The sequence below is a fragment of the Phyllobates terribilis genome, unplaced genomic scaffold (assembly GCF_046119375.1).
Source record: "Phyllobates terribilis strain yellow unplaced genomic scaffold, ASM4611937v1 Scaffold_1__5_contigs__length_1240528914, whole genome shotgun sequence".
In the NCBI taxonomy this organism is placed as follows: Eukaryota; Metazoa; Chordata; class Amphibia; order Anura; family Dendrobatidae; genus Phyllobates; species Phyllobates terribilis.
In genome coordinates this window covers 400,451,350-400,474,386 of record NW_027362761.1, presented here as the reverse complement: position 1 = coordinate 400,474,386, position 23,037 = coordinate 400,451,350, and the positions used below count along the sequence as shown (strand labels likewise).

General features: G+C 41.8%; 1 protein-coding gene across 1 annotated transcript in view; it reads left to right on the top strand.

Moving 5' to 3' along the window:
* The window catches only part of SNX2 (sorting nexin 2), a 47,707-nt gene that overhangs the window by 960 nt on the left and 23,710 nt on the right, over positions 1-23,037 (top strand). Inside the window, exons 2-7 of the mRNA XM_073676859.1 lie at positions 7,146-7,263; positions 10,236-10,399; positions 12,673-12,739; positions 12,932-12,975; positions 14,707-14,848; positions 21,305-21,383. Coding sequence (XP_073532960.1) covers positions 7,146-7,263; positions 10,236-10,399; positions 12,673-12,739; positions 12,932-12,975; positions 14,707-14,848; positions 21,305-21,383 — 614 coding nt within the window. The remainder of the gene's footprint in view (positions 1-7,145; positions 7,264-10,235; positions 10,400-12,672; positions 12,740-12,931; positions 12,976-14,706; positions 14,849-21,304; positions 21,384-23,037) is intronic.

Here is a 23,037-nt window from a genome sequence, read left to right as displayed (position 1 = left end):
TTCCCACCACTCCATCCACACATGGGGACCTCCAGCAATCATAGAGATGGGAATGTATCTGTATAACTGCTGTGTTCAGACCATCACCTGAGAAGGGGGCACAATCTGTACAGGTCTGGACTTCTGCAACAAAACCGCCGTCCGCAAAATTACCCCCAGAATGGACAAGGCTGGAAATTCACAGCTTTTACTTTTCTTTAAATGTTTTCTTTTTCATCTTGGGGTTATCTTCAGTAGCGCACCGCTCCTCGGCCTCCTGCTTGCCGGGGATGTGCTCCTGAACATTGACCATGGGCACACTGCTGAACTGAGGCTCATGGAGGCTGAAGCTTCAAGCGGGGCTTGTAAACGCACACTACTTGTCTAGGAAAAGACTACAGAGGTGGCCGGTAACCTAGGCAACGAGCAGTACACTATAAATTTAAAAATTCCAACATTGTGAGCAGGAGACTTAGTAAGTTGCTTGTTTTTACAAGCATATTGAAATTTTACCCATTTAAAGGGAACATGTCAAATTGTGGGCAGCACAAATTCAAGTCTGGCTTCATGATTGCAGCCGAGTATGTTTTTATCTGAAACACAAGCTACTCAGAGACTAATTTGGCTTCTCCTGGACCACTAGAGTTGATTGACAGGTCTCTGGATGTACACGCATGAGACTAGAGCATGGGGGGGGGGGGGAGAAGCCGGATGAGGACATCACTTCAAACTGTTTTCTCTCAAATGCTGGAGAATTGTAGAGAAAAACATAGGTGGCATCGTGCAGCCAGACTGATTAATGCTGCCTGCGGTCTGAGCAGCGTGAATCGTGTGACAGGTTCCCTTTAAGATGTTAGGACAACTCCTCTAATAACATCATTAACCTGTATGGTCAGCGGTCCGCTCGCTGGTCGCCCAAGTATATGCCCTACACAGGTACATCCAGAGCCGCACAGCTATGAGGCCATGTTTTTACTTCTGCATTTGGGATGTACAAAAAAAAGGAAACCTCTAAGGGATGTTTGGGTTGAAGCATGGGAGGAGTAGCGCCAACATATGCCTTAGCGTTGTACAGTTCAGAGGGCACATATGCAAACAATGTCAGACACACACAACCGGAGTGATGATCCGGCTCACAAGAGTTTACAAGCCGGGAAGAAATGTGGGGTGACAAGGTAATAGTGCTGTTATGGGTGACCCTCCATGCTATTTCTAGGTGCTGTTACCACCAGTCCTCTGATTTCTGGGTTGGTTATTTCATGTGATATTTCTGCTTTTCTCAGTTTCCTGGTGTAATGTCGTCTGTGTATTTTCCCTTATCTGGATTTTACAGCTCTCTGCTGTTTATACTCTGTCACGGCCCGGTGATCACGTCGCAGCTTCATGTAGTTTTCTTGGGGACTTGTCACCGCACAGAACTCTTCAAATAAACTCATTGTTCAATGTACTAGTAAACAGGTTGGTGAAGATTTATAAAAAAAAAAAAAAAAACTAAAGGTAACTGCCGGTTAAAAAAAAAAGTGTCTCCATAAATTAATAGTGCACATGAAAATAAAAAAAACTTTCTAATATCTTATCAGAGAAATATGCTTTTTTCTCCTCATGGTCTGATGAGTCATTTTCAAAATTCTCAATTCATGGGTAAAATGTGTCTTCCGTGAACACACATTTTTTCCATTATTGATATAGGAGATGGCAGTTGGTGCTCATAAAATTCTATGGAGAAATGTAACGGTCATTCCATAAGAATGTGCTGCAGAATGCCTGTCGACCTTTAGCTCTTCTCCCTCCATAGAATTTGAAAATCCCTAACTGTCATCTCCTATCTCAGTAATGGAAAAGTCTGTCTTCACTGAAATACAGATTTTGTCCATGAATTGGCATTAAAAGATCAGTCCAGGAGGAGAAAGAAGCAGGTTTCCCTGATGAGATATATTACAAAGTTTCTTATTTTCTTGTGGACTACTCATTTATGAAATAAAATGAAAACTGTGGTTACTTTTTATCAGCAGGAAATGTGGCAAATAAGTTACCCATTCCTCCCCCCGTCCCCACCCCCCTTCAGTGCTCTGCAGCTCTATAGTCTGCTGGTCCCCACTGATCTTCATCCCTGCAGTGCTGACACCCACGTGGCTGAGCGTCAGTGACCACTGGGGCCGCTGGGGGTTCAGCATATGATTGATTCTTTTAAAAAATTTTAATAGAATGGACAAGCACTTTAATAGTACTAGTAAAAAAAGAAAAAAATAATCCTGCTGTCTCCACTCAATCTCCTGTACATCCGGCTTCACGTGATGGGACCCCAACACGTCAGGGGAAGAAGCGAAACGTGCGTTGGGAGTCCTTCTTTCTTGGTCACCTCACTCTGCGCACCACTATGGTTATGAATATTTTTTCCATGCATTTGTCTTATTATGTCATGTTTTGTGACTCTTGTGCCTGCTTTCTATGTCTGTGATCATTGTGTGTTATTCTTGGGATGCAGCCATTTCTCTAATACCCGTTACACTTGGGATGTGCATTTTGTCTGACTTTATACTGTTATACGTCTTCAATTATTGTCTGTGTACTTTACAATTTTTTTTATTAATAAACTTGTACTTTTTAAGCTTAAACGCCATTTTCCTCTGTCTTGTTCAGTGCCGTGTTAGGTGGCATTTTCTGCTATTATTGGCCCATTTAGCAGTTTAGTTATGTACCTGTTGGATTTAGTTTTTCTACATTTTGTAACTGTAGGTATGTGGAATTGCTCAGTAATGCTCCCTTTGTCCACATGCCGCTGATATACAGGGAGATGACCCAAAGTGCTGGTAATGTTGGAAGGCGGTTGGCCTTCTGAATTATTTATTAAGCCGTTCTGACTTGATTGCAGCCGTTTTCCTCCACTGTCTGTCTCAGAAGATATTGAACCAGTGCTCACGCCTGAGGCTCAGATAAGGAGAGTGCAGCTTTTGGAAGCAGGGTTACACCTTCACTTTTCGTTAATGCAGTTTAATTAGAAGCGAGACCATGGGTGATTTCTGGGGATGGGATCGTTGAGCTTGTTTGTGACCCACATGAACAAAGGGAGGGGTTTTTGTTAGGTACAATTTACCGGTCAACACATTCCTATAATGCAGGATTTCTGGATTTTTGTTTCCAACATAGAACTGTAGAAGGTCAGAACCAGAAGGATGAACCCAGCGGACAAATGAGCAGGTTCCTGGTGCATGTGATGTAGTCTCATCTCAGGCCTTCTTCCCCAGGTCTTTTAGTTCTCCTCTCATACTTGTTAATGAGACACTCTTTAGGTCTCATTGAATTGCACATGTCGGGATTGGCACAGTGCAGGGGCTGAAGGTTATTTACAAGGATGTATTTCAGTCAACATTGCCCCAAAGGCCCCAGATACGTCACACCACTGGGTACCCGACTCTCCACTGAAAGATGGTTAGGGGAGAGAAGGATCCGGCCTGTTGGTTTTCCAGCGGCCAATCCTTTTTTTTCCCTCTGGAGGCCTCTGCAGAGGAGTCTGGCCGTGTCTCTCATAGTCACTGTGTATGGTGAAGTCGGGAGAGTTGGCCACCAGCCGAACGATCATTCATACTACATCTATGCAATGTGTATAGGGCCCTTACACTTGACAAACACTTGGTGATCTAAGGTATCGTATCACATTGAAGTTTGCAGTCAAGATTATATTTGGACTTTTTGAAATGAATGGAAAATCTATTATTAGTGTTCTGAACCTGCCCTCTTCTCCCTAGAAAACTAGATTGGCCTCCATATGCCTAGTGGATATGTTAATGTTTAGCACATATTAGAGCGCCCCCTCCAGTTATAGATATGTCTCAAGTTCAGATTTTAGGTCTATGTTGCAGACTGAGCTGTGGACTAGGGTGCGCGACGAGTCAGAAACATCTGGTCAAGGTAAGGTATAAGCCAAATGTGGTCAGTTAGATCCTGAGGGAGACCATACACCTTAAATGGTGACACCAGCTTCTGCCTGTGGTGTGTGTGTGTGTGTGGGGATTACACCACGACCAATCCATTTGATCCTAAGAAAGACATGCCACCACCAAAGAAACACATTGATGTGACGGTAGAAATATGCACAGAATGCATGTACTGGGAGCTGCACCCAGGATGGGGCTGAGGGTCCCACTGATCTTTTTGCCAAGAAATGGAGTAATGTAATCTGTGATGGCAAACCGGAAGATGACTCTGTAAGGCAATATGCATAGTAAGGGAATGTTCACACCTAGGTTTTTTTTTGTTTGTTTTTTTTTAAATGCTGCTTTTTTGCTGCATGAAATAAGCAGGCTATGGCTAGAAAAGTGCAGGAGAAGTTACTTGTTCTTGATATGGTGTTTTGTTTACACAGTTTTGATGGTTTTTTTTGGTGCTAAGCCAGTCTGATCTCAATGGGGAAAAACTTCAGTAAAATCTCTGAAAGAATTGACATGATGCATTTTTTCTTAACAAATGCACCACAGTTAAAAAACGCAAGTAAAAAAAACACCATGTGAATGAGATTTTAGAAGTCTGATTTTTTTTTTTACAATAAAATGTGATTTTTCTGCAAGAAAAATGCACAGAAAAAAATCAAACTTTGTGAACAAGCGTTAAGGTGATGCCCCAATTATAGATTCATGCAATTAGAGATGTTGTGATAGAGGGATAATGCACGCAATAATCTCACAGTACAGGCACCAAGAAAGCCATGTGTCAGTGCCCCAAAGACCACAATGCGAAGCGCCCAAGAAACGACTCCCTTCCTGATCAGTGCCCAGGATGCTGCCTATGCACCTCACCCCCGCTGAGGGGGACGTGTGATCACCACTGGGGGGCACTGAATCCTGGCCTTCTCGCTCACCACCGGCTTATGTGCTCTTCCCCTCCCGGGGGTGTAAGCTGCGGACAGATTCCCCTCCATGCACTGATCGTATTCAGTAATACATACCGTAGACAGACGACACGCTGCACTCATTGTTCACCATGGTATAGCCTGGTGTTATATTGTTTCTTCATTTACCGCCATTCCAAAATGCCACAGAATAACAGACCGCGCTCATTAACACTGGAATTGTGCCGTACTCGAGTGTGATTTGGAAAGCTGCTCGCTTTTTAATTGATAATTAAATATTCAGGCCCTGGGACCGCATTGGACTTGTGCTGAGGACAGATAATTTTTGCATTATAAAGTTGTCTGTACTAGCAGAAAGTGTTGGAAATCCCTGGATTATTACAGCGCTGCCAATAAATGGTAATGAGAAAATACAAAAGAGGGGAAAAAAGATAAAGGGCAGCCGGCAGTTACTGGTGAGAAGGGGCAGGAGCAGCGCCCCCATCTTAAATACACTGGGCATGGCTAGGAGTCAATGTATTTATTTATTTTTCTACCTCAATAAAATAAACTTTTTTTTCTTGTGTGCCATTTTGGCTAGTCAACTTGTCCTTCTGATATGCGGCCCATGCTCAGGACGGTTTACTCGAGTGAACGATTTGCATTAGTCTGAGGGCTTATTTCTTGTAGGAGAGGATACATGCTGTTCACACCACTGCTTTTCACATACATGTTATATTGTTTTTCTGATTGCACACATACCCATTAAAGCCTACGCTGCTATTCGTATATATATATATATATATATATATATATATATATATATATATATATATATATATATATATATATATATATATATATATTTTTTGCAGACCATGTGAGACATATCACCCATACAGTTGTATGTTCTTCAAGATGGTGGCAGTGTACAATCTGTGTGCTGTCCATGACTGTATAGGAGAAGTATTGTCAATTATTTACTTTTCCATACGTGAAGATCACTGCTGGTAAAAGCAGACCCTGGCAAACACTGATGAACACTGACACTTGGACCATTTTCTGTGTATGTGAAAAATCAGACGTCTGAATGAGGCCTTGCATGGTTTTCCTGTGGCTTACTGTGACATTGGTCCTAATGTGTGGGTATGGGTGAGGTGGAGACATTGGTTGGGGACAGATGTGACGAGTGCCACCCTCTGTAGCACGCTGTAGAAAATGATTGTTTAGGTAGGTGGCAGGAAATGAGACCTCTGCTGATTCTTTTGTCTTTTAGAAATGTTCCTTTCTATAGTATGTGCCACATTGGCATTTTTTTGCTGTTTTTCTTGCGCAATTTCTTCAGAAGTTTTTTTTTGTGATTTACACAAGTATAATGAAAAATTAAAGTGTTGCTCACTTTCACCTCAACTTTTCTGACTCATTATTGTGCTCAGTACTTTGGGGTTTTAAGCCTGAAAAATGACTAACACACAACGCACACTGAGGACGTGTTTGTAGCTCTGCTTTGGTTTTCTCCTATAGTGAAACTGAGTAAGGCGAATCTGGAACTGATGCCAAAAGCTTCCCTTTCCTTCTGTCATTGGGATGGGTTCCAACTTTGAGCCATAAAAAAATAACTAATACGCAGCATGTTAACCCATCTTCATCTGTAGGTACTACGGAGAACATTTACTTAAGGCCGGGCGACCCAAGCACCACAAGAGGAAATCTTTGCAAACTGTCACCTGGGATAGAATTCTTATAACTTACATCGGGTTCTGGCCAAACAATAGTACATTCTTTGGGCCATCCCTTCCCTCCCACAAAGTCTCACCCACTTTAGGAAAAAAATCCACAGGGTATTAAAAAAAAATCGCAAATAATTTGTGTAAGTGCAGCCTAAAATGTGGCTTTGTGATATCACAATGATGGTACACGGTCCCCCTCTGTGTGAAGTATTCTTGTTTAATTTTAGCACAGGGGCAAAAGGTGGATGTTAATAGGGTTGGATGTTTTACTGAAGAGCCCCCTGGATGCTGGATTAGTCTACGGCTTTTATTTGGGTCTGTCCGCACGGCTCCAGCTCTACAGTTAGATGGTGAACTTGGGGCTGCCGCGGATGGAGGGGCTGCCGCGTTTTTAGCTGGTGCAATGATTGTGACCTGATGACTTGTGATGGAGCGTTTCCTTACCTATTGTTTGTTTCGAAGCTTAGGAAATGGAAAGTGCTGACACCTAAAACTATTTCCTTTCTGCTTTTACTATGAAAGCACGGAGTCAGCTGTTTATAGGCACCGACAGACCTGTGGAATACAACATGTTAACTTCTGTTATATATATTTTTTTTCTTGTTTTCCAGTCGAGCCCGTCCTCTCCTGAGCCCGCCAGTCTTCCTACAGAAGATATCAGTACAAACTCTAATGGCCCCAAACAAACAGACGTTATTTTGACTGATGACCGGGAAGATCTTTTTGCTGGTAATTTTCTCATTTATTTCTCAATGGAAGTGATAATACGTGTAGGAAAATAAATGCGTGTCATGGTGCAGTTATTAATGTGCAATTGGTTGATGGTATGAAAAACAAACCCCTCCACCACCATTAAAGGGAATCTGTCAGCAGGTTTTTGGTACCTCATCTGACCGCAGCATAATGTAGGCAAAGAGAAGCTGAATCCAGTGATGTATCATTTAGTTTCTTGGGTGCAGCAGTTCTCACAATCAGAGCTTTGAGTTGGCATGAAGCAGAGCTGAGGAAGCTAACCCCGCCCACCCCAGGCTCTCCATGTACAGAGTCCATGAGGTGCTTATCACAGGAGGGGGCGTGTCAGACCAGCTCTCAGGACCAGCTATTCACAGCAATGATAAGCTCCTGGTGCTAAAATAATCATACTAGGCAAACAAAACCTCAGATCTTGGTAAGAGAGGCATTGCTGAAATCTGTGTTTTAACCCCTACAGCATGCTGTCTTCAGCTTACATAGCCAAAACCTGCCGGCAGGTTCCCTTCAAGCAATTGGAGGGTAGGTGGTGCTCACTGCAGTGCCTCATGCCCATTACTGTTATCTGTGCCATGCTGTCTGGCAGTACAGATCAGCCACTTTCACATGCGTGCACCCAGCGGCAGCACCAGGTACTGCAGTGCAGAGGCTGCAGCGACAAGCACCGGTGCTTTTACTATGTTATGCAATGAGAGAGGACATGGATTTCTCATTTTACCATATCAAAGACTTCTGTTGTATATTCTTACAGGGGTTGTCCTATCTGGGATGTTTATTTCATATCCACCACTGGGACCTGCAATCCTCTCAACAAAGCGGACCCCAGTTGCCCACTGTGATCCGTAGAGGGGTGGCTGCTAATATTCGCTGCCCTCCAATAATAATAATATTTTTAGCACCATTAATTCCATGCTGCTGTGCATGTGAAGAGGGTTTCCATACAAAATACATATATATTAATAACAATGAAGAAACAGTGACACTGTTTAAGAGGGGAGAGCACCCTGCCACTGACATCCTATACATTAAAGGGGCTGTCTGCTCTCAGCAGAAAGGTCTGCAGTCGCCCTGTCTGACAGCACATTGTCAAATCGAGAATATACTTTTATGGGAGTTCTAAGATTGCCGAGCTTCCTTACTCTCCAACTTGTACAAGTTGTGCTCAGCTCCCATTCCCGATGGCGCACTACAGGCCCTCATTCTGGACATGGGTCCTTGTAGGGAGATGCTCCTATTTGTGGCATATTCCTCTGGATAGCCTAATACATCAGACTCCTGTGGAGCAGAGCTATGAGGCCGTAGTGACCATTCCTGATATTACTGAATCTACGTCTTCAGGTTAAGCCGTGCACTTCAGTGGACATTACTTCACCCTTGGTTACATAGTAATTTAGAGATTACTGGTTAAACATGAGTTTACACTTCTACTGATATACCAAAGGGCAGCACTGGGGGGCTGGTTCTCAGACACGTCCTGTCACTCGGCTCGTGTACATGCGTATATTCACAACCACCCCCATTATGGATTCAGTATATCTTCTTTCTCTTTGGGAGTTGCCGTACTTGAATTTAGGCCTAAATAATATGGTAATGCAATTGACTGTATATTTGCTTTCTGCAAAGTGAACAGGCGAAGAAACAAAACCCTTGATTTGTCATTAGTCATTGTTCTGGCTCTATCTGGTGTTATTCGGTCGGGCGGTTTCATATAACCACTTTATCTTACTTTGAAGATCAAGAACATCTGTAAACAGGATTGTGCTCGTTCCTCATATAGCATGCATTGGTGGGTGAGTGAGCCCCCCGTGTCATGCTGCAGAGACTATGCTGATCATAAGTATGAGTGTGTACGGGGCACAGAGAGGGTGGAGCAAAGCAACATCTCCACTTACTGTATGCTGCAAAATACTGCAGGAGTGAGGTTTTACTATGCTAATTAGCTCTTAAAAGGAATCTGTCACCAGTTTTTTGCCCCCTAATTTGAGACCAGCATAATAAGAGACAGAGACCCTGATTTCATTGATGTCATTTACAGGGCTAATTGCGATAATTTTGATAAAAATCACTTTTATCTGCCATACATTATCAGTAGAGGACTAGTAGACCTCCATATTCATGAGCTCTATATAACCATGCCTCCATCAGTGATTGACAGCTTTCTGCCTATGCACAGTGTACACAGAAAGCTGCCAATCAGTGATATGGATGGGGTTATACAGAGTTCAGCATTCAGAGATCTGCTAGATCTGTAGCAGAGAAAACTGTGACTTTATCAAAACTAGCCCAGTAAGTGACATATCACTGGAATCAATGTCTCGGCCCCTACATCATGCTGCTCTCAGATGGGGTAGCAAAAACCTGGTGATAGATTCCCTTTAAGATATCTCTATCACAAATGCCATTTAGGTTCACTAATATATCTCAATTTCTATTCTTGCTTTAAAAAAAAAAAAGACGAGTATCATTAGCTTTTTATAAGTGGAGATGATTATGTATACTGCAATATTGCAGGTGATGCCACAGATTGGTCTGACCTCGTGGCTTCGGCTTCACTCGATTGATTCTGGATGATCGTTCCCCAGGGTGGGGGAGTTGCTGAGATGACTGACAGGGCATCTAAGGGGTAAAATGGCTAGCTCAGATACTAGCCACTTCAGCTGGTACCTGGCTGTGTATTACAGCCGGCTTCCAGTCTGGAGCCCTCGGGCCACAGGGAAACAGGTGTAAGCTGTTCCCGGATATTGGCGAGAGAACATCTTACATTCTTACCTATGAAGATCTTCATGAACATTGTCAAAAATTCACTGGTATCTGATCAAAAGATCACATGATTTCACGTTCTATTTACTGCTGTCTTTTTGCTCTTTATGCCATGGATGTTTGCCGGGTAGACAAATTTTAAGGATTAGTTTTGTAATTGATAATTATGAAATATATATTTTTTCTCTTAGAAGCTACAGATGAAGTTTCCCTGGATAGTCCTGAGCGGGACCTCATCCTGTCCTCAGAGCCCAGTCCCGCCATCACTCCTGTTACCCCCACATCACTCATTACCCCACGGATGGAAGCAATTAATATTTCCGCCCCTATTATTTATGATCGTTCTAGAGATGAGGTAAGGGCAGGCATTGTACAATCCTATGTATTCCGGTTTTCCTGGTTTCATGCACCAGCAGCATTATACAGCGTTCAGTCAAGTGAGACAAACCATAGATACAAGCGGAGTACTCACCATGCAACATGGAAGAGCGATGACCAGAGCGGCGTATACCTTGGACATGCCTGGCTCTGCATTGTAGATGAATAGATCAGAAAAAGTGGCACAAGTAGTTTAGTAACATTAGCAGCTCTGTCAGGATTAGGCCTTTATTACAAACTGGGCCTGGAAATATTCTAAATGGTCTTTGCTGCATTGATTGAGAATTTGTATGGTGCCATATGCTGTGGAGGCAATATGGCATTGTAGATCTCTGCAGAGCCTGGGACAGGATTGTCCCCCCCCCTCCTCATTTTAAGGGCTAGTGGGGGGCCCGAGCAGTTGGATCTCCATTCATCAATAATTGATAGCCTAACATTGTGATATGCCTTTACTTATTTTACTGGGAAATGGCCTTTCATGAAGTCGCCCCCTTCTGCCCTGTCTGTAGTTGGACAAACCATAGATAAGCCCCATCCATTAGGAAGTCAGCCGTTAGCTAAAGACTAGTGATGAGCGAGCATGCTTGTTTAACCCTTTAACCGAGCTTGCTCGGGTGCTTACCGAGTAGCTTTGGCGTGCTTGTATATTAAGTTCGAGTCCCTCCATCTGTATGATTTATGGCTGTTAGACAGCCTCAACACATGTGAGGATTCCCTAACAAACAGGCAATCCCTGCATTTGTTGAGGTTGTCTAACAGTCATAAATCATGCAGACGCAGGGACTCGAACAAAATATACGGGCTTGCCAAAGATACTCGGTAAGCACCCGAGCGTGCTCTATTTAAGGGTTAAATGAGCACGCTCACTCATTACTACTGAGGATAAAGCTTTCTGCAGGAATTTTTTTTTCTGATGGATTTCTAAAAGTCTGATTGTGCAAAAAAGGCTGTAAGGCTCTGTTTACGTGGACTGATTGGCGGCATGATAGGACCGCTGATCGGTAAACCTTTTCTGGTTGGCGGTCTTATAAATGCCTGCTTATACAGGCAGACCAAAGTAAACGACACGCATTGAGCGATCTGTAATAATGACTCAATGCGCACAGGCTGCCATGGTTCCATGCAGCACGAGTCCTTTCATTTTCGGGACGATGCATAGTTTTTTGCGCTGTACAAACGATCCGGTCACCCACTGGACAAGTGATTTGATCTCTCATCGGCGGATGATTGACAGCCTGATTACACAGCAAGATAATCATGAAGTTAACAACGCTCGTTCACCTGTCGGTGTAAATGCAGCTCAACAGTGAGGGCAACTATATATTTTTTTGTAATTGAAGCATTAATTTCTAGGTTTAATGTGCAATTAATCCCAAAATGGGGATACTTTTACTCTGGTAAGTAATTGCCATGGCTGTCCTTATCATAACAGGGAGTTGTTAACTTCTCTTCAGTTGCCCAAGTAACATAAAGGGACTCGGCGCAGACTGACTGTTCCAGTACAAGTACAAGTACAGGTGCCGCGTGCATCATGGCGGGGCCAAACAATCCGTGCACCTTCCCAGCTACTTATTTTCCATCAATCTCTGCTTTTCTCTAGCTTTATAATGCCAGAGCTGCCAATTAGTGGAGAAGGAGGTGGGAAGGTGCACTGAACTGTTTCGACACGGGTGCACAAGTGCGCCTGTGCTTGGTTTGAACTGTCATTGTGTGCTGACATACTTCCTTTAATACAACCACTCAGGAACTGTAAAGTCAAGTGTAGCTTTTTACTAACATTAGAAATCTTTGTAATGTATAGTGCCTTTTTTGAGCCTTACCTAAAGTCTGTTGACTGATCTTATTAAATTGGTTGTGCGATATTGATGACCTTTTCTCTTGAATAGGAGCTGTTCTGCAGTGCTCTGCAGCGGCCACTACACACTGATCCTCAGCTGGCTAGTGCACCTCAATTCATTGTTTACATCCGGCTGTCATTGTCAGCTGATCGATAGTGCTCTTGGGTGTCGGACCACTACTATTATGATATTGATGACCTTTCCTAAGGATGAATCACCAATATCGTATAACCTCTCATCTCTTTTAAGACATTTGTTTTCATTCCTATGGTAAAACAATAAATACATGTAATATAATGTAAAACTTCAGGATTGACTGTTAAATCGTGTGTAATTCTATTATGTATGTACATTTGTTTATTAGAAGACAATTTATTAATTAAATTCCTATTCTAATACTTTTTGTTTTTAGATTGAGGAAGAATCAAATGGAGATTATTTTGATATAGAAATAGGAGTCTCAGACCCGGAGAAAGTTGGTAAGTACGGTACTAACTTTACAGATTTAGTGTTTTTATCTTGATGTAGTATTCTTGGTGGTTCTCTTTAACGGCGTCTGGTTCTGGTGTATTAAGCTGATGCCTATCTAGTAGAGTGCTGCATGCTATAACTAGACATAAGGCCATTATAATTTGTCTAGGACAAATAATCCGATTTTATTTTTATTTTAGGCGATGGGATGAATGCCTACATGGCCTACAAAGTATCAACAAAGGTTAGTTTTAGCCTTAATTTTCATGGTGATGCTTGCAGAAAATTTATACAGTACCACTTTAAACCAGAAACTGTGACAACCAAGCAGCTGTCACAGAACTACAATATAATGTGCTATTATACAGCCCCAGAAGTAGAAAATGGAGCAGAAGGAACCATGTTATACTTTGTGTAATTAACTGTGGATTGTCTGCCGGGAGGCTCTGTTTTCTCACATATGCAATTAAATTCATTTCTGACCACAACTGATCCACAGTATCTGATCCTTAAAGAAGCACTCCCATCAGTTTATATCCTCTTAATATATTACAATCCTCCTATTATATATCACTGTGTACTTACAATTGCTCATTTTGCCTTTCTACCCAGTTAATTCTTCTGTTTTTCCATTAGGCCTATGACATCATGTGATTAAAAACTGACCAGCTGAATCATTCTAAGTTCTATGTAGAAACAGGAGGTCAATTTTCCCTGTATAAGTCATGAATCCCTGCAAAAGTCCCTGGACCAGGGAGGAGGGGCAGAGCAGCTGGGTCAGGAGTTGAAGATGGGAATGATTTTTGCAAGGGCAAGAGACTTCCTGTTTCTACATAAAGCAGAGAAAAGAGAAGAATTAACTGGGTAGAAAGGCAAAATGAGCAATTGTAAGTACAGACTGCTATATAATATGATACCTGCAATGTATTAAGAGGATAAAAATTGATGGGAGGAGGGCTTCTTTAAGTCCACTTGAGAGTAGTAGAACAGCACTTACTGTACATTGATTTATTTATTAAGATGCAAAACTCTGGAAGACCTTAAAGAGGACTTTTCACCAGTTTGAGCACCAGTTAAACTGTCCATACCATGAAATGGTGGCTGCAGAGAGGAATAAAACCACAGTTCTTATTCTTTAATTTCTCCTCTAGTTGTGGATATATTGGCATGTACAGTTTTGGGAAACCTAGCTTCATATACCTTTTTAGTGGGTCAAGGAATAACTTCCCGATTGCTGGTGGCCTGGCCGCTCAGACACGAACCGATTCGGAGAAGCGAGGCTCTGAAGAGTTCCATGTGACTGGAGCGATGGCACCTCCGCTGGAGAAGGTCAAGCACTGCGCTTGGCGTTACCTTCCTCCTGCTTTCTAGCAGGCTTCACAGTGGCATGCAGATCACAATGCAAAGTGTAATTCTTGTATTTGCGGTGTTGTCTGATTGTCAGAAGATGCCCGGTGTATATTTTGAGGAAAGAAGAAAAGGGATAGAATGTGAATAAAATGTGTCCTTTATGAGTTAACTATTAAAACCAAAATGTTAGTGCAAAAATGTACTTATTTCAATGTTTATACAATGTCCTTAGACTTGGCACTGCACTCCCCATGCCACTGTGGTGGCACATTATAATCTGGAAGAGCAGAGGGCAGCGGCCAGGCTGCGCATATTCACCAATACACATGAGAACACTATAGTCACTTTGAGGTTGTGGTGTGTAGCAGCTCAGTTATTTCTGGACACAGCAGAACCTCTTTGTAATATAATTGTGTTAGACCGGGCAGCGTATGACATTGGAGAGCTTAGTAATAACCATGATAAGTTATACACCAGTAAGGCGGATGGGTGAATAAAATAATATGCACCACGGATCTGACCTCAGATGGCGCCTCTGGATTATATAGAGATAATTTTGGTAAATATTATTTCTCCATTATGTAGTGACACATCAAGCTAACTATATATGTTTTAATCCCTCTAGACGTCTCTCTCGATGTTCAACAAGAGCGAGTTCTCCGTGAAGAGAAGGTTTAGTGATTTCCTTGGGCTTCATAGTAAATTAGCTACAAAATACATGCACTTTGGATATATTGTGCCTCCAGCTCCAGAGAAGAGTATTGTAGGTAAGATTGTGCTGGACTTTGCAGAATCATTGTTTTTCTATGGAGGTGGGGTGTTATTTTTTTTAACCCAGTCTAATTCTTGAGTAATTTTTGTAAGTAGAATTTCTATAGAAATGGCATTTCTCCCGGCACGCAGGAAACAGGTCATCGTGGGATAGAGATAAGTAGTTTAAACAATGAATGAGGTTATAAAAAGCCACTGACAAGCTTGTATTACACAAAAGTCACTTGAAAGGAAAAGGAAGAAGCTGCAGGAAGCTGAGCCCTCCTTGTAACATTGCTTTATTTACAGAACACAATGCAGAATACAGCTGGAAAAAACAAGGTGGATCATACTGAGCAATGATCTGCACTCATCCTGTCTCCTATACATAATCTTACAAGTTGATAACCATTTTCATTACTATTTTTTTTTTCTCTTTTTTGCCGTTGCACTTCATTGTCATGTCTTCTGTTTCCTTTTTCACTTGAGACATTAATAACCAGCTACCTTTTATAACCTCTTCTAATCTCTAGATCAAAGTAGGAGCAGTCCTAGGAAGGCGTCCTACTCCTCATTTTATTGGCTCTGCTTTTTTAAAGGTCTCATGGCCTGTTATAGGCATGTTGGTCATGCTGCCTCTGAGCCACCTGTAGCTGAAGCTCTTCGGTCACCTTATTCTATTGATCAGCAGAGGTTACCACTGTCAGATCCAAGCGTAAAGAGCATTGATCTCATATCCTAGACACACAAATGTTTTATAGATGCAGTTTCCACCTTCTTTTGAGCATTGTTTGAGATGGGTAGGGGTCGCAGAGGCTGGACCCACTCCTACCACTCATTCATAGACATTGTATGGATGTTGGCACCTTTGAAATTGTTCGAGAAAATGAAGTTTCTCCCAGAAAATTATTGCAGTTACACATATTTTATTATACACATGTTTATTTCCTTTGTGTGTACTGGAACAACACAAATAACACACAGGCAAATTGGACATAATTTCACACACAACCCCAAAAATGGGCCAGACAAAATTGTTGGCACCTTTTACAAAATGTTGGTAAACAACTGTTTAAAGCATGTGATGCTTGTTCAAACTCGCCTGTGGCAAGTAACAGGTGAGGGCAATATGAAAATCACCCCTGAAACCAGATAAAAAGAGAAGTTGACTCAATCTTTGCATTGTGTGACTGTGTGTGTCACACTAAGCATGGAGAACCGAAAAAGAAGTGGTGGATAAGCCCCAATCAAGTTCCAAATAAACTCAAGCTGTCCTGCAGGCTCAGGGTGCACTAGTGTCGGCGCAAACTGTCCGTCGACAGTTGGAATTCTGGGAAAGGCTGGTGGACAGATGAGACCAAGACAGCTTTTTGGTAAAGGACATAATTTTACTGTTTTACTGAAAATGTAATGAGCTTTACAAAGAAAAGAATACAGTACCTACAGTCAAGTATGGTGGAGGTTCAAAAATGTTTTCTGGCACTGTGCAAGGCATCATGAAATCTGATGAATACCTAGTTCTACTTTCAGGCTCTGTGTGCTGGGTGTTGATTGCAGGACAGACTGCAAATGACATCAGGAAGAAGGATCACAAGCTGTTGCTGTCACACTTTCCCTGTACAGCCTACATTGACCCTAGAGGTATACAGGGACTTATCCATTCACCACACTTAAAGGGAATATCCGGCACTTTTTTTTTTTTTTTAAAAAACAAAGTGGCTAAATACGAACAGGCAGGTAGTTGCAACCTCCCTGCCTGTTGTACCCGGTGCCGTTCTTCCCCATCATAGAGAGGCGGCTTCTTTTCCGTTCTGCTCTGACAGGGCAAGACTGCAAAAGTTATTCTGATAGGCAGTGGGGAACCAGCAGTCAAACTGGGAGAGCCAGCTGTCAATCAGCAGGACGTCAGCAGTCACTCCCCGTCGACAGAGCAGGGCGGAAAAGAAGCTGCCGCTCTGTAGACCTGACGTCAGCAGAGGCAGCTGAAACTACGGCAGGAGCAGTCTTGACAGCTCTGTGATGGGGGAAGAACACTGCCGGGCACAACAGGCAGGTAGGTAGCGATTACCTGCCTGTTAGTGATTAGACAATTTTTTTTTTTTTTTTTTTTTTTTTTTTTAAGTCCCGGATATCCCCCATTTTTTTTTTTCTCTTCTTCCTACTTACGAGTCTTATTTAATCACCCCCTACAGGACTAATAATACAAATGACAAAACACAGTAAGAAAAAGACCAATTTAATCAAAACCTATAACCTGGCTCAATGTAATACTTCAGTTACTTATAAATATATTTATATCTTTAATTTAAATACAGACCATGTCCCCCTCAGCGTGTGATAGATAAATTACATATTAACACCCAAATTCATTAAAAAAAGCCTGATAAAAACAATTGTCAATTTAAATAGATAAGTGCAATGTTACTCCAGTAATGTATCTAATGTGGAGCATACCAAGTATATTATGGACATGATCATAAATGCACATAGTGGATATAAAAAGTCTACACACCCCTGTTAAAATGCCAGGTTCTTGTCCTCTTAAAAAAAAAAAAAAAATCCTACTAAGAATCATTTCAGACTTTTTGGCACCTTTTTTAATGTAACCTATAATCTGTACAAATAGTTGCATAGTTTATAAGGCCGAAAAAAGACAAGCGTCCATCCAGTTCAGCCTATTTCTTGTGCACTGCAGCTATTCCGCTATTCCTATACCATGCGGTATAGGCCAATTTACATCATTGAGGAAAAATTCACTTCCCGACACCAATCTGGCAGTCAGATTAAATCCCTGGATTAATTAACTAAGCATAAGATGTAATTTTATTGTTCTTAAGAAAGGCGTCCAGGCCTCTCTTGGACTCATTAAGTGAGTTGGACATCACCACTTCCTCTCCCAGAGAGTTCCAGAGTCTCACGACTCTGACCGTAAAGAATCCCCTTCTATGCTGGTGGAGGAACCTCCTTTCCTCCAGACGCATAGTGTACCCCCTCGTCTTTGTCACCATCCTTGGTATAAACAGGTCATGGGAGAGATCTCTGTACTGCCCCCTGATGTATTTATACATGTTTATGAGGTCTCCCCTAAGCCTTCTCTTTTCCAATGTAAATAGGCCTAATTTTGACAACCTCTCTGGGTATTCTAGTCCCTCCATTCCCTTTATTACCTTAGTCGCCCTCCTTTGTACCGTCTCTAGCTCCAATATGTCTTTCCTGAGCACCGGAGCCCAGAACTGTGCACAATATTCTAAGTGCGGCCTTACCAGCGCTTTATACAGAGGAAGAACAATGTTCTCATCATATGCCCCTATTCCTCTTCTGATGCATGCCATGACTCTATTTGCCTTCGCAGCTGCTGCCTGACACTGGGCACTCCAATTTAATTGGTTATTAACCAAGATGCCCAGGTCCTTCTCCATGTCAGATTTCCCCAACGGTTTCCCATTTAATATGTATGGGTGACTGCTGTTTTTCTTTCCCATGTGCATGACCTTACATTTATCGGCATTGAACCCCATTTGCCATTTTTTGGCCCAACTCCCCAATTTATCTAAATCCTCCTGTAGCTGTGCCCTATCCTCATCTGTATTAACTACTTTACAAAGTTTAGTATCATCTGCAAATATTGCTATTTTACTATGCAACCCTTCCACTAGATCATTAATAAATATATTAAATAATATAGGGCCCAAGACAGACCCTTGAGGCACCCCGCTAGTAACCCTGACACACCCTGAGCTTACTCCATTGATAACCACCCTCTGCTTTCTATCACTCAGCCAGCTATTTACCCACTTGCACACATTATCCCCCAGACCAAGCATTCTCATTTTATATACCAACCTTTTGTGTGGCACGGTATCAAATGCTTTGGAGAAGTCAAGGTATACAACATCCACTGACTCTCCCCGGTCCAGCTGTGAGCTCACCTCCTCGTAGAAGGCCATCAGGTTTGTTTGGCAGGAGCGATCCCTCATGAATCCATGTTGATATTGAGTTAGACAGTTATTATCATTAAGATATTCTACAATAGCATCTCTAAGAAATCCTTCAAACAATTTACCCACAACAGATGTTAAGCTGACTTTGTCAGTGGATTTGAAATCCATTGAGAGACAAAGTGAAATCGATTTGAGGAAGACATGAAAAATTAAAATAATGTGGTTGCAGAACTGTGAACACCCTCTTTATAATTGTGGTTGTGTTCAGAATTGGCCAGTCACATTTACACTAATGTTAAAGGGGTTGTCCGGTCCAAATTGATGAGTCTGCATTTACTGTGTGACTGCAGACTTATGAATCCCCCCAACGCAGGCACTGTGTGCTGTGGGGATTCGCCGGGTTCAGACCTGGGACAGGAGGGTATGTATGAGTTACACAACCCCTGGCAAAAATTATGGAATCACCAGGCTCGGAGGATGTTCATTCAGTTGTTTAATGTTGTTGAAAAAAAGCAGATCACAGACATGGCACAAAACTAAAGTCATTTCAAATGGCAACTTTAGGGCTTTAAGAAACACTAAAAGAAATCAAGAATAAAAATGTGGTACTCAGTAAGGGTAATTTTTTTCAGACCAAGCAGAGGGAAAAAATTATGGAATCACTCAATTCTGAGGAAAAATTATGGAATCATGAAAAACAAACACACAAAAGAACACTCCAATACATCACTAGTATTTTGTTGCACCACCTCTGGCTTTAATAACAGCTTGCAGTCTCTGAGGCATGGACATAATGAGTGACAAATAGTACTCTTCATCAATCTGGCTCCAACTTTCTCTGATTGCTGTTGCCAGATCAGCTTTGTAGGTTGGAGCCTTGTCATGGACCATTTTCTTCAACTTCCACCAAAGATTTTCAATTGGATTGAGATCCGGACTATTTGCAGGCCATGACATTGACCTTATGTGTCTTTTTTCAAGGAATATTTTCACCGTTTTTGCTCTATGGCAGGATGCATTATCATCTTGAAAAATGTCATCATCCCCAAACATCCTTTCAATTGATGGGATAAGAAAACGGTCCAAAATATCAATGTAAACTTGGGCATTTATTGAAGATGTAATGACAGCCATCTCCCCAGTGCCTTTACCTGACATGCAGCCCCATATCATCAATGACTGTGGAAATTTGCATGTTCTCTTCATGCAGTCATCTTTATAAATCTCATTGGAATGGCACCAAACAAAAGTTCCAGCATCATCAACTTGCCCAGTGCAGATTCCCAATTCATCACTGAATATGACTTTCATCCAGTCATCCACAGTCCACAATTGCTTTTCCTTAGCCCATTGTAACCTTGTTTTTTTCTGTTTAGGTGTTAATGATGGCTTTTGTTTAGTTTTTCTGTATGTCAATCCCATTTCCTTCAGGCGGTTTCTTACAGTTCGGTCACAGACATTGACTCCAGTTTGCTCCCATTCGTTCCTCATTTGTTTTGTTGTGCATTTCCTGTTTTGGAGACATATTGCTTTAAGTTTCTGGTCTTGATGCTTTGATGTCTTCCTTGGTCTACCAGTATGTTTGCCTTTAACAACCTTCCCATGTTTGTATTTGGTCCAGATTTTAGACAGAGCTGACTGTGAACAACCAACATCTTTTGCAACATTGCGTGATGATTTACCTTCTTTTAAGAGTTTGAGAATCCTCTCCTTTGTTTCAATTGACATCTCTCGTGTGGGAGCCATGATTCATGTCAGTCCACTTGATGCAACTGCTCTCCAAGGTGTGATCACTCCCTCCTTTTTAGATGCAGTCTAACGAGCAGATCTAATTTGATGCAGGTGTTAGTTTTGGAAATGAAAATTTACAGGGTGATTCCATAATTTTTTCCCTCGGCTTGGTCTGAAAAAAATTACTCTTACTGAGTACCACATTTTTAATCTTGATTTCTTCTAGTGTTCCTTTTAAAGCCCTAAAGTTGCCATTTGAAATGACTTTAGTTTTGTGCCATGTCTGTGATCTGCTTTTTTATCAACAACATTAAACAACTGAATGAATGAACATCCTCCGAGCCCGGTTATTCCATAATTTTTGCCAGGGGTTGTGCATATTCCCGTCCAGAACTCATCTAGTGGCCTTGGCCTCGCTTATACACTTGTATGAAGGAAAGCTGCATCTCAAATAGAGACCTAGCCGGCTAGAGGGCACAGCCTTGCTCCATATAAGTGTATAAGCGAGGCCAGGCCCACTAGATAGGCTTTGGCTGGGAATATGTATAACTCCTACTTACCTCCGGTCCTAAGTCTGAACCCGGCGAAACCCCATAGCACACAGTGCGTACGCTGCGGGGATTCATAAGTCTGCAGACACAGAGTAACTGTAGACTTATCAATTTGGGCCGAACAACCCCTTTATATATTAGTCAGCACACAGTTGCTTTGCAGAATTAAGAATATCAGCCCCTTTTTTAGAAAAGTAATGCAGATATAAGTATTCTTGGTTTTACAGTAGTTAATATTTTTATTTTAAAGGCATGACTAAAGTTAAAGTGGGAAAGGAAGACTCTTCATCCAATGAATTTGTTGAAAAGAGAAGAGCTGCTTTGGAAAGGTAAATTTATCATAAATATTGGGTGTTTTTGTCTTAATCTAGAAATGACTACAAAACATACATTACATTTCTGTAGCTGTTAACATTTACAATAGGCCTCACTCAGACAAATGTGTGTTTGTGTGTGCATGTATTTATACAGGTGCCTCTCACTAAATTAGAACATCATCAAAAAGTTAATTTATTTCAGTTCTTCAATACAAAAAGTGAAACTCCTATATTATATAGTCATTACAAACAGAGTGATCTATTTCCAGTGTTTATTTCTGTTAATGTTGATGATTATGGCTTACAGTCAATGAAAACACAAAAGTCATTATCTCAGTAAATCACGATAAAATAACAAAACAACTGCAATGGCTCACTAAGTGTTTAAAAAAGTCCCTTAGTCTGTTTTAGTAGGCTCCACAATCATGGGGAAGACTGCTGACTTGACAGATGTCCAGAAGGCAGTCATTGACACACTCCGCAAGGTCCCAGAGTTCCAATTGTCATTTGGAAATCAAGGTCCCAGAGTCTGGAGGAAGAGTGGAGAGGCCACAATCCAAGCTGCTTGAGGTCTAGTGTGAAGTTTCCACAATCAGTGATGGTTTGAGGAGCCATGTCATCTGCTGGTGTAGGTCCACTTTGTTTTATCAAGACCAAAGTCAACGCAGCCGTCTACCAGGAAATTTTAGAGCACTTCGTGCTTCCCTCTGCTGACAAGTTTTTTGGAGATGAAATTTCATTCTCTTGCTGGACTTGTCACCTGTCTACACTGCCAAAAGTACCAATACCTGGTTTAAAAACAACAGTATCACTGTGCTTGATTGGACAACAAACTCGCCTGACCTTAACCCCATAGAGAATCTATGGGGTATTGTCAAGAGGAAGATGAGACACCAGACCCAACAATGCAGACGAGCTGAAGGCTGCTATCAAAGCAACCTGGGCTTCCATAACACCTCAGCAGTGCCACAGGCTGATCGCCTCCGTGCCACGCCACATTGATGCAGTAATGGATGCAAAAGGAGCCCCGACCAAGTATTGAGTACATTTACTGAACATTTCAGTAGATCAACATTTTGGATTTTAAAAACCTTTTTCAAGCTGTTTATAAAGTATTCTAAATTATGAGTTTGATCTGAAAGACTGATCCAAATTAGTGTCCGTTCTTGGATTTTTTTTTTTTATCAGTAGACACTAAGATAAGTACCTGTATGTGAAATCTGAATGAGGCCTCGTAAAAACAAATTTGGTGACTACGGAGTGCACACTCCTCTTTTGACTAAATAAAGCCATGACAAAGTTGTTGAGAAGCACAAGTCAGGTGTGGAATAGATAGATAGATATCTCCCAATCTGGTTCTTCGGAGCACCATCAAATCAATTATCAAATGGAAAGAACTTGGTACCACAACATACCTTCCAAGAGCGGGCCACCCACCAAAACTCAGCCCGGGCAAGTAGGGCATTAATCAGAGAGGCAGCACCGAGACCAAAGGTAACCCTGAAGAAGCTGCAGAGTTCCCAAGCAAAGACTGAAGTATCTGTCCATATGACCACAATAAGCCGTACACTCCATAAAGGTGGCTTTTTTGGAAGAGTGGGCAGAAAAAGCCTTTACTTACACAAATTGTAAGGCTTGTCTTTGGCAAACTCAAAACATATGGGAG